Source organism: Electrophorus electricus, chromosome 4, assembly GCF_013358815.1.
Source record: "Electrophorus electricus isolate fEleEle1 chromosome 4, fEleEle1.pri, whole genome shotgun sequence".
Classification (NCBI taxonomy): Eukaryota; Metazoa; Chordata; class Actinopteri; order Gymnotiformes; family Gymnotidae; genus Electrophorus; species Electrophorus electricus.
In genome coordinates this window covers 3,212,598-3,226,684 of record NC_049538.1, presented here as the reverse complement: position 1 = coordinate 3,226,684, position 14,087 = coordinate 3,212,598, and the positions used below count along the sequence as shown (strand labels likewise).

Here is a 14,087-nt window from a genome sequence, read left to right as displayed (position 1 = left end):
AATACAATTAAAAAAGAAAAACTATTGCCTGGTAGAGTTCTCCTCCTTTGATCTATCCTCTTCTTCTGTCGTTGAGTTCAAACTCTCTCTCTCTCTCCATCTCACTCTTCCTCTCTTTTCCTCTTCCTTTCTTTCATTCTCTCTCCCTCTCTCTCTCTCACTCTCTCTCTCTCTCTCTCTCTCCGTAGGAAGCGTCTGTCCTGCTCCGAGTCCTCATTTACTGAGTCCGACTCCAGCCCTCCGTCTGGGGCCCGCCGCCGCTTCTCGGCTCTCATGGACACGCACCGCTTCATCTCCCCACTAGAGGGCGACACAGAGACACGGGTGCGCAAGCCAGCAGCCAAAGCCAGGGGAACTTCGCTAGAGGGCGCTACCATGGCAACAGGCTCCATCCCAACAGAGGCCACCATGGCAGCAGGAACACAAGGAGGAGGTGTGTGGAGGAAGCGTGATAGATTGAAATGATCAGCGTTTTTCAGTTATTTAAACCTTGGAGAACAGAGCGCTATATCTTCCTACGCATCGGTTATGTTTGTCCAGACAAACAGCACAAGTCCACTGCCACTTCCGCGCCCCTCCACGTTCCGGAGCCGTCGGAACCGAGAGCTACGAGTGACCTGGTGATCCGACGCGCGCGCCACCACCAGCTGTCCGTTGACTCCGAGAAATGCATCTCGGCCCGTGCAAGCCCCAAGGTCATAAAGTCTGCCTCCGCCACGGCCCTGTCCGTCATTATACCTGCAGGTGAGGCCTCTGGCCACCAGGGGGCAGATGAGCCATATTAGTGGTTAGACCTTTATCTTCAAGTGCAGCAAATGTGTCTGTGTAATACCTGAGGATGACTCACCAACTATCTCTCTCTCTCTCTCTCTCTCTCTCTCTCTCTCTCTTTATCTTTTTCCCAATTCTCCCAGTGGAGCAGCATGGAACATCCCCACTGGCCAGTCCCATGTCTCCTCGCTCCGTCTCCTCCAACCCCTCCTCCCGAGACTCCTCCCCCAGCCGGGACTACTCCCCCTCCGTCAGCGTGCTGCGATCACCAATCACCATCCAGCGCTCGGGCAAGAAGTACGGCTTCACCCTGCGCGCCATCCGCGTCTACATGGGAGACAGCCACATCTACAGCGTCCACCACATGGTCTGGGTGAGGACGCCTTCCAGAACCTTCTGTTGAACTTCTTTTGGAGTTCTGGTGTGTTTATCTGCTCATGGCCATGAATTAAAAATGATTGACGGTTGCCACTACAGCACGTGGAGTGTGGAGGCCCCGCCCAGGAGGCGGGTCTGTGCGCTGGCGACCTCATCACCCATGTGAACGGAGAGTCTGTCCATGGACTGGTCCATACAGAGGTGGTGGAACTCATTCTGAAGGTAAGAGTGCCAAAGAGGGACATGTTGGTGATTTGTTTCGGGTTGCTCTGGTCCTTTTATTTAAAGTCCTTTCTGGTGGCTCTCAGAGTGGCAATAAGGTGACGGTGACCACCACGCCGTTTGAGAACACCTCCATCAAGGTTGGCCCTGCACGTAAGGCCAGCTACAAAGCCAGGATGGCCCGGCGTAACAGGAGGACCTTAGCCAAGGACACGCAGGAGAGGTGAGACCTGTGTCTTCTGTTATGGGAGTTTGACTTTTCAACAGGTTAAAAAAAAAGTCTACAGTGGCATTCAATAAAAGCTTATGGTTTCCTGTTTCCTTTCCTGGTTTTTTGCTACCATTTCTCTCTCTCACCCTCTCCTTCTCTCTCTCTCTCTCTCTCTCTCTCACCCTCTCCTTCTCTCTCTCTCTCTCTCACCCTCTCCTTCTCTCTCTCTCTCTCTCTCTCTCTCTCCCCCCTGCAGTAAGAAGCGCGGCTCTCTCTTCCGTAAAATCGCCAAGCAGTCCAACCTGCTGCACACCAGCCGGAGTCTGTCCTCCCTCAACCGCTCTCTGTCCTCTGGTGACAGCCTGCCCTGCTCACCCACCCACGGTCTATCGGCCCGCTCGCCCACGCAGACGTACCGCCCGCCCCCCGACGCGGCCGGCCTAGGTTAGCCCCGCGCACACACTCACCGCAAGTTCACGTTCGCGGCGAGGGTCACGTTCCGCTTCTGGTTCACGTTCACATTGTGAACCTTGTTTTGGTATTTGCATGACAGTGTTGGCCTGATTCTGACCCAATAGCTCGCGCCACATTAACCCACCCAGTGCTACTCTTATATTATGCAGGCTTTTAATCGCACTTTTACTATTTGATGAACTTTTACCTATTACCTGCATATTCAGGCATTTTCCAGCTGTTGTCTTGACCCCGGTTTGACCCCGGTGTTCTGTTGGTGTCTCTATCATAAAGGCACATCTTCACAGAGCAGTTCACCGGCGTCCTCCACGCCCAATTCTCCTGCCACGTCGCAGCACATGCGTCCGAGCTCGCTGCACGGTCTGTCCCCGAAGCTGCACCGCCAGTATCGCTCGTCCCGCTGCAAGTCTGCGGGAAACATCCCGCTATCGCCCCTGGCGCACACACCCTCGCCCACCGCCTCTTCGCCGCCCCCCATCGCCGGACACTCCGTGGGCAGCTCCAACACCACGCAGGCCTACCCCGTCAAGCTGCACTCGTCGCCGCCGGTGACGAGGTCCCGCCCCAAGAGCGCCGAACCGCCCCGCTCGCCCCTTCTCCAGCGGGTGCGCTCGGCAGAGAAGCTGGGCCCGCCGGCGCCGGCGTGTGCGGAGAAGAAGGCGGGCCCGGGCGTGGCCGCGCGGAAGCACGGCCTGGATGTGGCGCACGCGGAGTTCCGCCGCGAGTCCTTCCACTGCGAGCACGCCCTGCAGAGCCTGCTGGAGATGGAGGGAGAGAATGGGCCGGCGCCGCCCGGCGAGGCGGCCACGCCCGCGGAGACACGCCGGGACGGCGGGCTGCGCACGCCGAGCCGGATGGGCTGGCAGGAGTCGCCGCTGGGTCGCGAACCCGCGCTGGCCGGGAAGGACAAAGGAGCAGAAGTAGCGGAGACAAAGGCGGAGCCGTCCAGAGCAGCGGTCGGCGCGTACGCTGGCGCGGCCCCGACCTGCGGCATCCGGGCCGCGCGGGCCTCCGTCCCAGCAGAGAGGGAGCCCACGGCCTCGTGGAGCAAGACGCCGTTGCTGAGCGTGGAGAGCGCTGGCGCAACGCCCGAGAAGACCCCCGACGCCCAGAGCACCGTGCCGCTGGAGCCCAAACAGCAGGCCGTCTCGGCCGAGAACGCGAAAGGGCAAGCGAAGGGCAAAGCATCGTGGGAGAGGGACGCCCCCCTGTCCGTGCCTGGAGCGGGGGACTTGGGAATGCCAGGGAAGAGCCCCCAGCCTGTGGATGCAGGCGCGAGGTCATGGGGCGGTGGGACGGAGAAGCCAGGTCCGGACGGCAAGGCTACAACGATGGCGCCTCCAGCGCCGGAGAAGGGTCCGGCCCCGTCCGGGTCCGCCCACGCCACCCGGGACGAGAGATCGCTCCTGGTGCCCACAGAGGAGAAGCCCCTCTCCTCTTCTCCTGCCACCCCGCCGCCCGGCGCTGGCAAATCACGCACCGTCTCCCCTGGCGACAGGTCCAGTTTCGTCATTCAGCTCACCAGTGTGGCCAAAACGGTGCTGGGACCCATAAAGCTGGGATCCCAGGATGGCAGCAAAGGGAAGGACTCCAGCCCCAAAACAAGCGAGGACAAGCGGGGAGCGACGCTAGGAAAGTCCGAGGCTTCATCTGGAAGCCGGCACGTGGCGACGGGGACCTGGCCTGGACCCGGAGCCTCCAAACCGGACAAGGCTTCCAGGAGCTCTTCCAAGCATTCCTGAGTTTCTGGTTTGGGAATATTTTCACAGCCACCAATCAACATAAAAAGGGACTTATCTAGCAAACAAAACAAAACAGAAAAGTCAAACAGAAGGTGCTTCAGAACTGTGGTCAAATTTGTGTGTGTATAAGTGTAGATGTAACACCATATTTATAAATAGGATACAGAACGTATGTCTGCGTAGATGCATGTTAGAACTTGTGAATAAATGAACGGAACAGAGAGAGAAAAACCAAGCGAAGACCTAATGCTAGTGAGCGCGTGCACAGCTGTTCCCGCCCACGACATATCAGTGCTCGTGACCGCAATAGGAGGAACCACCTTTCAGTAACGCTAGCCGTCCCTACGGTAGCAAGCTAGTGTGGAGGGTCACTGAAGATTTCATGCCACAGAGCCCAGTTCTGAACATTTGCTGGCCAAACGCCTGCTTTGACTCATCAGCTGAGTAAGACACGCAGTAGGTGTTTCGGAGCTCTGTGATGGACTCTCCGATGTCTCGGGTAGCCCTGTCGTGGAGACTAGTTTAATCAAAAGATTACCAACATATACCAAATGAAACTGTGCTTTACTTAATTCTGCTATTCAACTGCGGATGACTGACTGGTAGACTGAAAGGAATTGTGGATTTGTGCGTGTGTGTGTGTGTGTGTGTCTGTGTGTGTCTGTGTGTGTCTGTGTGTGTGTGTGTGTGTGTGTGTGTGTGTGTGTGTGTGTGAGTGTGTGTGTGAGTGTGTGTGTGTGTGTGTGTGTGTGTGTGTGAGAGTGTTATGTTTGTTTTAAGGGCTCGGGCTTGACTGAGCTCAGACTGGAAAAGTGACTTGCCCAAGTGGGAGAGATTGCACACTAACTACAGACATATCTGAGTTTGCACTGGAGGCAAAGTTTAACAGAAGAGTTGAACGATAGCGTTGCATGAGGATGCAGTGAGATACACGATGCCTCAAGATCAGAAATGTGTGTGTGCGTGCGTGTGCACGTGTGTGCGTGTGTGTGTCAGCGAGAGAGTATGTGTGTAAAAAAAAAGCTATAAAATTGTGCACATAAGAGATTTGATGAGAAAGGCCTGTGTTACATTATTCACCGTAAAAATGCAGTCCATGATGGTTTACTGTTCAATGCCCTACTAATAAGGCTCCTAGAAACTTAAACCTCTCCTACTTATGCTACTTATGCGAAACATTAACCTTCTACATATGCAAAGACAGCTTTGGTGATACAACATGATTAATTCAATGTAGGTGTTGTTATTATAAGTCTTTACTTTTTTCCAGACTTCTTACATTTCAGACATTTTTGGCCACATTTTATATAAGTGTACCATTTTGTGCATTGATGTAACATCTAATAGTTAGTACTGTAAGTGGCAGTTGTTTTTTTTCCCAACTAATCCATTTCCACTGTTTGTTTCTTTACAAGCAACACTGAGTACTGACCAAATTTCCGTTCAGGTCCATACAGTCCTGTCGTCTAGAACACTGTGTGAGCAACATCACATTTCAAATCAGCACTTTTGAGTGAAACATCTCTCCATGTGGCCTAAATGATCTTGATCCTGTTACGTAGAATATGAAGTAGACATCAGGTCGCTGCCTGTCCCGGAACGTTTAGCAGAAAGTTGCTCTTGATAGTTGGCCATTTTCCGCCCGCCTACTTTGGAATTTTACCGTTTGACGTCATCGGTGTGTTGGAAGCCTTTATGACATCATCGTCTCCCAGTCTGATGTGGTGCATTTGATGAAATCACGTTGCACACCAGATGCCGTAGTCTGTAATGTACTGTAATGTAGAGCAAAGCCACTCTGGGGTGTCACTGTTGCTGGTCTCTGTGTCCGGATTCTGTAGACAGATTATTTTGCCTGAGGTGATTTCCTAGCCAATATTAAATTAAAAAAAAAAAAAAAAAACTGGAAAAGAATGCACTTTATTTATCCATTTAGAGGGGTCCGTGCAGAAAAGGTGCTTCAGTGTGTTAGAACTTGTGTTTTCTCTGCTAATACGCCTTGTACAGTAGAAGGATCCTAACGAGTGATGTTGGCTAATTGAGATTTTTTCTTCTTCTTCAGAACCTCGGAATCAAGTGTAGTGATTTGTTTCACACTATCCCTCAATAGGTCAAAAGGTCACATTAGCATATTTAGGAATATGTAACACATTCTAATAAACAGCTAAGTGACTGACAAAGTGATATATTTGCAGTTATCTGCAGTGACAGTGCCACTAGTTAGCCAAAGTGTTTGGATACAAGTAGTTGCTGTTTTCAGCTTTATTATGTATTTATTTACTTGCTGTATTTTTAACCTTTCTGGATTTAACTAATTTGTCAGTGCAACCTGCTATACTGACAGGTTCAACCGTTCATCTTCAGGTTTGGGCGCTACATTGTTCTTCCTCATTATATTTAGAATTTCTCTACATTTTGGCAGTGAATGACTTTTTTTTCTTACTCTGATCTTTTATGTTGTTATTTATTTATGGCTTGTTTTTATCCTCAGGCAATGTTGTGAACCAATCCAAGAAGGTTAAAGTGCAGTAATAAAAGTAGTTTAAAAGATTCGAAAAATTAGACTGATATTGTCTCTTTATTTTTTTATCACACCATATTGGAAGCCAACGGCTATATGTTTGAAATATATAATGACCGAATGTGTTTTGATTTTAGGAGCGAGCTTGGCTGTTTTGTGCAGTGGTTTCTTGTTCCTGCTCGCAACTACTTCTAAGAAAACCCAGACCGATGGGAGGTGACGCTGTGCCGCTCAGCCAATCAGATATAGAGCCATTCGGCGTTGTTAGCGACGACATAAACAGGAAATGTACCATAATAACCGCAGGAAAGGTGTTGTCAGGAAAGCAACTTATTTAGGCTTTTTATAATAAAACAACTCACACGGTAAGCATGTATCAGGACAAATACACCTCGCTAAAGTAAAATGTGACCTATTCGCCTTACACAGCTGAATATAGTCTACTGTATATGTTAGCTAGTTAGCTAACTTTAACAAAGTTAGCTTTGGCAGCCAAGTTATTGGGTGAAATGTCTCGAGCTGTACAACCCATGTTTTGTCAAAACTATTATAAATCTGAACAAGTAACGTGTCGTGATTCTGATTAAAAGTGTTAAATGTGTCATTGTGGTTAAAAGCCGTTTTTAAAACAATGGCGCATTCGTTCCGCGTGCAGCCGGTTGGCTCGCGAACGCGAGCTCGAGAAGCGTTCCAACGTCATCGCGCGCCGTCGGCACGACCTGGGCGCGTGCTCTTTCACCTGAGCTGCCGTATAACGGGCGTGCGCCATTGCCTCGTGTCGCTTCTACAGCGTGCGCGCTGCTGCGGTAGACGGTACCTGCACGGCGAGACGATGAGCTCGGGGTGCGCCGGTGAGATGGAGCTCCTGACCCTGTCAGACCCCGCGCCCCCGGAGGACACAGCCAAGCTCAAGCACAGACTCCTCACGGCGTGGAACAGCCTGAAATACGCAGGTGTGTGCATCCTTGCACATAAACACCTCACTGGCTCTTTAGTCTCAGCCCTTTTGTACTGGTGTCTCACTGGATAATTCGTTATTTGCTTTGCATTGTTGCTCTTAATGCGCCTTAAATGTGGTGAACACCCGTTGTACACTTTAGTTGTATCGCCGGTATCACAAACATGGAACAGACAAGTTTGTACTAAACGAGACCATTTCAGACACACTCATGCCACTTATTACATATTACAATAATATATTGTGTATACTTCATACACTCCCCATACTATCAAAGGTTTGTGCTCAAACTTTAATGAGATTCACGTAAAAAAAAAAAAATTATTATTATTATTAGTTGGAGGGACTTCACATGATGTTTAAAGTAGGTGGTTGCTCACTTGAGGTGATTTTCCTGAATGAATTTTAGCTTGTTAGCGATTGGCATACTGTGTACAACAAACTGGCCTCTACCTGTATGCGAGTAGCATGCAGAAAGCCATTTTGCACATACAGCTCATGTGTTCAATTATGGCAAGTGACTCTCCAAAGGAACTCCCCCCTGTTTAAGAGGACACCTCTGCATGCGTGTTTACAGGCTGGTTTCTGAAGTCCAAGCCTCGCCTCAGTAAGACTGATCCCCTGTGGCTTCTGGGGCACAGTTACCTGCTCAGCCAGGACGGTAAACATCCACACCCCCTCCAGCGACCTCGTTCTCTCTTCTAAAGGGGCTTTGTCTTTCCTTCATGTGGTCAGTGATTTTGTTATTTATCCAATGACCAATGTGCAGCTAAGTGCTTCAGTGTTGTATGTAGGTTTGTATGTAGGTGCAGGTTTTATTTAGCTGGAAAATAAAGATGTTATAATGGTGTGTGTGTTTGTGTGTGGGTCTCAGGTGAGCGAGACAGGTTTCGGCGGGCCTTCTGCTCTCTCCTGTGGTTGACCTATAGGAGAGGCTTTGAGCCCCTGGGCGGTTCATCCTTTAGCTCAGACTGCGGCTGGGGTTGCATGCTCCGCGCTGCTCAGATGTTACTCGCACAGGGCCTAGTGCAGCTCCTGTTACCTGGAGGTACACATACAGACAGAGGCTCGCTATCTCTGTCTCTAACAATACGTGTCTCTCTATATTAGTTTAAACGCACAGCAAACTCACTCAAACGCTTTAGAGACTTGACTCTGCTGCCCCCCCCAGGCTGGACGTGGCCGGGTGCTCATCATCAAACCAGAGACGACCTGGACGTCACCAGCCCCCACCAGCCGGGTCCGGACCCGCCCCGCGGGGTCCAGAGAACGCGCAGCGAGGGTGCTGCCCTGGATGGCGTCGGGGCTGGTGACGAGCGTGCCCACCGGCACCTGGTGGCCTGGTTCGGTGACGCGCCTTCCGCCCCCCTCGGCCTGCACCGGCTAGTAGAGCTGGGCAGGGAGTCTGGCAAGCGTCCGGGAGACTGGTACGGCCCCTCCGTCGCGGCGCACCTCCTCCGGTAAGAGCCCTCCGCGGAGAGCGACGGTACTGAATGAGCAACCAGGAGGAGGAGCTGAAACGGGGATGGAAGGACGTTCTCTGCATTTGAACAGTATAGCTTTGGCCCAGTAGAGCTCCCAGGTAGAGCAGATGACCGTGTGTGTGTGTGTGTGTGTGTGTGTGTGTGTGTGTGTGTGTGTGTGTGTGTGTGTGTGCTTGCAGTAAAGCTGTAGAGCTGTCTGAAGTGGGCAGCATCGCTGTGTATGTAGCTCAGGACTGCACTGGTGAGTTCTGGGGTGTGGCTGTTGAGCTTTGTCCCAGGTTAAAAAAACCAGAAAGCATGATTACCTTTACTACCCTGTGTGGTCTGTGAAACCTCTTTCTCCAGCTCCATGGGTCATTGGGTGACTCGCACGCTTATTAGATGTAGATGTCCCAGAGGTCTGTTCCGTGTGCAGGTGTAGTTCCTGTCACATCCTGTGTGCTGCTCTGCTCTTTTCTTGGGCGTGTTGTGCAGTGTACATGGGGGAGGTGGAGAGGCTCTGCCAGACGTCCCAGCCTCACGTCTCTACTGGTGGCAGGTCTGTTATTATACTGGTGCCTGTGAGGCTTGGTGGAGAGGCACTCAACCTCGCCTATGTGGACTGTGTGAAGGTACGCCCTGTTTCTCTCGCATGTGTGCGCACATACACACACACTCACACGCACGCACGCGCACACACGCGCACACGCACACACGCACATGCACACACACACACGCATACACACACACACACACACACATGCACATTCCCAGACTCTGTGTGTGTGTTACTTTACCAGAAAGCCACATGTAAGTGTGTGTCTGTGTGTATCCAGAAGCTGCTCCAGCTGAGTTGCTGCATTGGGATCATGGGCGGGAAGCCCAAACACTCATTATATTTTGTCGGCTATCAGGGTGAGTGTCGCACGTGTCTGTGTTAAGCAAGGGTTACGTGGCCATCTGTTACATGGCTCCAGGGTGAGTGTTACCCGTGTCCGTGTTACGTGAGCGTTACGTGGTCATTGTTAGATGCTTCGTGCAGTCCTTTATTCGGTCATATCACCCGGAGGTCCAGGTTGGTAATGTGTCGGATTAAATGCAGAGGGGCACGTTTATCCAGCCCACCCGAGCAGACCTGGGATCAGCTCAGGCTTGCCGTGTGGCCATGACGTCTGCTGCAGGACACCGCAGAGCTGATGGCAGGTCAGCGGTGTGGCGCTGGGTGAACGGGGGCATGTGTTCTCTCACTGTGCAGACGAACACCTGCTGTATCTGGACCCGCATGTCTGCCAGGCCACGGTAGACGTGAGCCAGGAGCTCTTCCCTCTGGAGGTAACCGTTTCCATCCTGTTTGTTTTGCAGCCACGGAGTCCGGCTTCGTTGGTTATTTCCACGTGTGGTGTTTGTGTTGCCACTGTTGTGTGGCTCTGCAATTTTGAAGAAGGGGGGGGAAATTTTTTTTGATTACCACTAAATGTTAACAGTGCTAATATCAAATGAAAGCCAAAAAACATGAATTACCCAGATGGCTTTGTGCTCGGTCACCTAGGCGACCGCTGTAGTTGACTAAAGCTCTGTTGGCGCAGTCTTTCCACTGCAGGACGGTGAGCAAGATGTCCTTTCACCGCATGGACCCCAGCTGCACTCTGGGATTCTATGCCAAGAGCGGGCAGGACCTAGACACACTGCGGGCGCTGGTCACCACGGTAGGACAGCTGACCGAGCTCGTGGGATGTGTTAAGCAAGACGTGCTGGGTTGAATTCAGGGTTGATTGCGGCTTGGCTTGTAACCTTGAGGTACGGATGATCAGAACTGATGCGTTCGCTCACCTGCCAACGTTGAAAGCGTGTGTGTGGGAGAGTGAGGTGAGTGTGTGTTGGGGAGAGCTTGATTTGGTACGTCATACCAAGTGCATATGCATAGTTCCTGGTGCTTTCTGAAAAATATTGTATGTTTTATACTGTATATACAAACCATTCTTTTACTTTTCTATAGGTTTCATGCAAATGCATGGCCTAAATATGCAGATTTATGCAAATTTCTGCTCGGACTTGCTTAATTAGGAGCCACGTAGCATCCTAATAGGAAGATGCATAACGTTTTTTGTCCTGGTCTGACTCCTCCCCCCAGGCCCTGACCTCCTCCACAGAGATATATCCCATGTTCACCTTCGTGGAGGGCACTGGGCAGGAGGAGCGCGTGGAAGCGGAGCTGACCCCCGACCCTGCGGTGCATGTCCCGCCCGATGACAAACGGAGGCGGAGCAACAAGCGGAACAGCCACAGATGAATTTGTGCTGCTCTGAGAGTCTGGGCTGCTATTACGCCATCGCTGTGTTTAAATACATTTACAAGGCGCAGTAACGTAGCTTGTGCTTGGTGAGGCGAGCAAAGATGTTTTAATTTTTTTTTTTACACATCAGAACACTTGAGAGCAGTTTTTACACCTCTGCATTGGACTGTCCTAGTGTCGTCACTAGTGTGTAATTTATAAAACTAGTAGCCTGTGTAAGCTAACCCATCTGGCATGTATTGGACTAGTGCATCAACCCAGCTGTCTTGGCTTCAAAACGGCCTCTGTCGGTTTTCCAAGCTCTAAATGTGTTTCCACAGCAACAGGGCATTAGTGCATCATGTGTGACCCTGACCCGCTGGGGAGTGAGTTCTGTGTATTGCTTTAAGCAATGGTCTCCCTAGTCCTTGGGGACCCCCAGCCAGTCCATGGTGTTCCTGTCTCCCAGCTGAACTAGCATTCAACACCACTCAACACTTCTCTGCCTGTGATGGGACGATGGACAAAGTAAACACGTGGACTGGCTGGTGTCCTGTCAAAACCGTGTCCAGAGATGCACCTTCCACAAAGCCCACAAACCACTGCTAAATCGTGGCAGGCCTGGTTGGATGGCAGGCAGGTGTGCAGGAGGTGGATTCCTGACCCCTGACCTCTGACTGGAGTGCTTGCTGTTGGACTGCTGGTGTGGTGTGCAGAGAGAGAAACAAACGCACCTGAGCTCTTAAAGATGAAAAAACAAATACCTCTGACATATTTGATCAAAAGTGTGTGTGTGTGTGTGTGTTTTCTGTTACAGTTCTTTTGAAAGACCCATTTCCTGTGATGCTGACAGAGACTAGGAGCTCTGGTTAATTACGCTGACCCTCCCTAGAGCAGCATTGCTCCTGTTATGATGCAAGGCATCATGGGAGATCAAATCCATCCTTGGATGTCCACACCACTGTACACCCCACTGCTGTAACAGAACTGATTCCATTGATCAGGTGATGATTGCTGTTGATGCAGGGTGACTGTACAGTGCTCAGTGCCGGCACCCTGGCTGGAGTGGAGCTGCAGAACCATTTTGTAAAAGACTGTTTGTGTATAAACGTTTGCTTGTTTTAAATCGTTATATCATTCATGCTTCATGTCTGAAAGCTGGAAAAACCTGATTGGTGTTTATATATTTTTAGAAGTTTATTTATTTCTTTGAAGTAAGGTGTGTGTGTTGTGTGTGTGTGTGTGTGTGTGTGTGTGGCGGAAGGGGTTTTGTTGAATTTTAACTTCTGCTTTTGTTTCAGTTTCTTTCTAACTTTTATTAATGTTTTGATTTTTTGTGTGGTTGTGGTCTTATAAAATCAAGGGTTTTATCAATATATGTATTTTATTTTTGTGCAAAGAACATAATATTCAGGTATTTTCAAATTAAAAGGTTGATCAAATAGAAGAGCTTCTCCTTTCCTTTAGAGTGCAGTGTGTAGTAGCGTAGTGCCAGCTCTGCACTTTCTGTTCCCCAGCTGGGCGAGATGGTGCTCTATGGCTTTTGGCACGCGCGGGTCATTTATAATCTAAAATTAAATCTCAAACAGATGAAAAGCTGCATAATCTTATTATTGCTGTCTTGTTAATTAAATGGTGTAATTAGGAATGTTTCGCCAGGCTCTTTGGGATTACGGCCATTTTCTAGGACCCCCTTAAATATACGGAATACACTGGACTCCCCTGGGACTATAAAATCCTGGAGGTTTCCTTTTTACTTCAGGTCAACTGAGATTGGACAGGAGAGAAATGCATAGTGATGCTGGAAATGTTGGGGGGCGGGGGGTACTCCAAAATACTGTAAATGTTCGTGTGAGATCCATTTTCCCATGTAGGAGCAGGGTCAGCAGAGACATGGCTCTCCTATCTAAAAGAGGTGAAGTGACTCAGGCAGCGCTATCCACACACAGAACCCCTGATCCGTCAGAGTAAGGTTCTTCTGCATTTCGATTCCCAGTAGAGCAACTGTCCGGCTGCCAGGACTGCACCAGGTCGTCCACCTGGAGAGGGCGGCACTGGATCTCGACAATCACTTGTGCAGCATCCTGCCTGCAGTGGGCCGGAGTTCAGAAAGAGCATAGCAGCAAGTCCAGTGTGGTCCAGGAGGAGGTCCAGCGACTCCTTGACCTCATCAGGAGGGACAGGAACGCCAGCTGGAACTCCTTCCCTTCCTGGATGTTGAGACCTCTGTCGTCTCTCGCTGGGTTCTTTGCTCTGGTCCCAGAGGCTCAACACATCCTTCGGGGAAACGGAGAGCACGGGACTTTGGTCCCAGTGTCTCGCAGACGCTCGCTGAGTGGAGGTGGGACAGATGCACTGGAAGGTGCTTAAAGAAGGCAGGGCTAGGGGACGCCACCTGTCCCGCCTCGCTCGTTCTCACATCACAGGCCAGACGGACGAGGCCCCAGCCAGTTTGAGATTGCACATGAGGGTGAGACAGTTTGACTCGGGTTGCTGTCTTTCAACCATTCAAACGGTCCCTTTTTAACAAGACTGGTGAATAGTAGCTCAGATTTCTAAATGTTAGTATTGAATTCCTAGCCACAAAGAAGTTGTTCATTACCCTTTCATTGTCAATAAAGACAATCGGTTCCTGACGTAACAGAGCCTGTACTTACCTCCCTGATCTCCCTTTGTGGTTGGTTAAACCTGACACTTAATCTAGATCTCACTGTAATCCAGCCTGTCTAATGAGGAAGAATAACGCCTACAGTGTCCTGCCTCTCGGGTAGATGAGTGGAGTTGAATCGCTCTCGCTCTCTCTCTCTCTCTCTCTCTCTCTCGCTCTCTCTCTCTCGCTCTCTCCGAGGCAGATCTGTTCAGTGGCCTGTACCACGTGCTCTTGTGGAGGGCTCCTGCTGCGGTCCCTTTCAGTTCCTCTTCGGCACTCCTCTGCTCAGGTTGTCTGGGACCATAAGGAGGATAGGACACATGCTTCAAGGCCTTAACCTTTAACCCTTGACCTACCTAAGCCTCTCAGGTACTATGGCCAAAAGAATGATTTCACATAATCTGCCCCCAGTTCCTGACTGAGAT

The 14,087-nt window shown here is 50.6% G+C and overlaps 2 protein-coding genes across 2 annotated transcripts in view; both read left to right on the top strand.

The window, feature by feature from the left end:
• Nucleotides 1-4,488, top strand: part of mast1b (microtubule associated serine/threonine kinase 1b) — a 39,011-nt gene extending 34,523 nt beyond the window's left edge. The window contains exons 21-27 of the mRNA XM_035525077.1: nucleotides 189-433; nucleotides 541-744; nucleotides 915-1,144; nucleotides 1,249-1,371; nucleotides 1,458-1,594; nucleotides 1,839-2,026; nucleotides 2,330-4,488. Of these exons, the coding sequence (XP_035380970.1) occupies nucleotides 189-433; nucleotides 541-744; nucleotides 915-1,144; nucleotides 1,249-1,371; nucleotides 1,458-1,594; nucleotides 1,839-2,026; nucleotides 2,330-3,798 (2,596 nt within the window). The 3' untranslated portion in view covers nucleotides 3,799-4,488. The remainder of the gene's footprint in view (nucleotides 1-188; nucleotides 434-540; nucleotides 745-914; nucleotides 1,145-1,248; nucleotides 1,372-1,457; nucleotides 1,595-1,838; nucleotides 2,027-2,329) is intronic.
• Nucleotides 4,489-6,593: 2,105 nt separating this feature from the next.
• LOC113568380 (cysteine protease ATG4D-like) lies at nucleotides 6,594-12,260 on the top strand. The gene is given in 12 exon segments (XM_026996575.2): nucleotides 6,594-6,684; nucleotides 7,110-7,272; nucleotides 7,855-7,938; nucleotides 8,152-8,325; nucleotides 8,449-8,737; nucleotides 8,941-9,002; nucleotides 9,236-9,372; nucleotides 9,577-9,655; nucleotides 9,996-10,072; nucleotides 10,327-10,446; nucleotides 10,872-11,021; nucleotides 11,023-12,260. Coding segments are annotated over 11 exon segments (1,317 nt in total). The 5' UTR covers nucleotides 6,594-6,684; nucleotides 7,110-7,151; the 3' UTR covers nucleotides 11,047-12,260.
• Nucleotides 12,261-14,087: the final 1,827 nt, after the last annotated feature.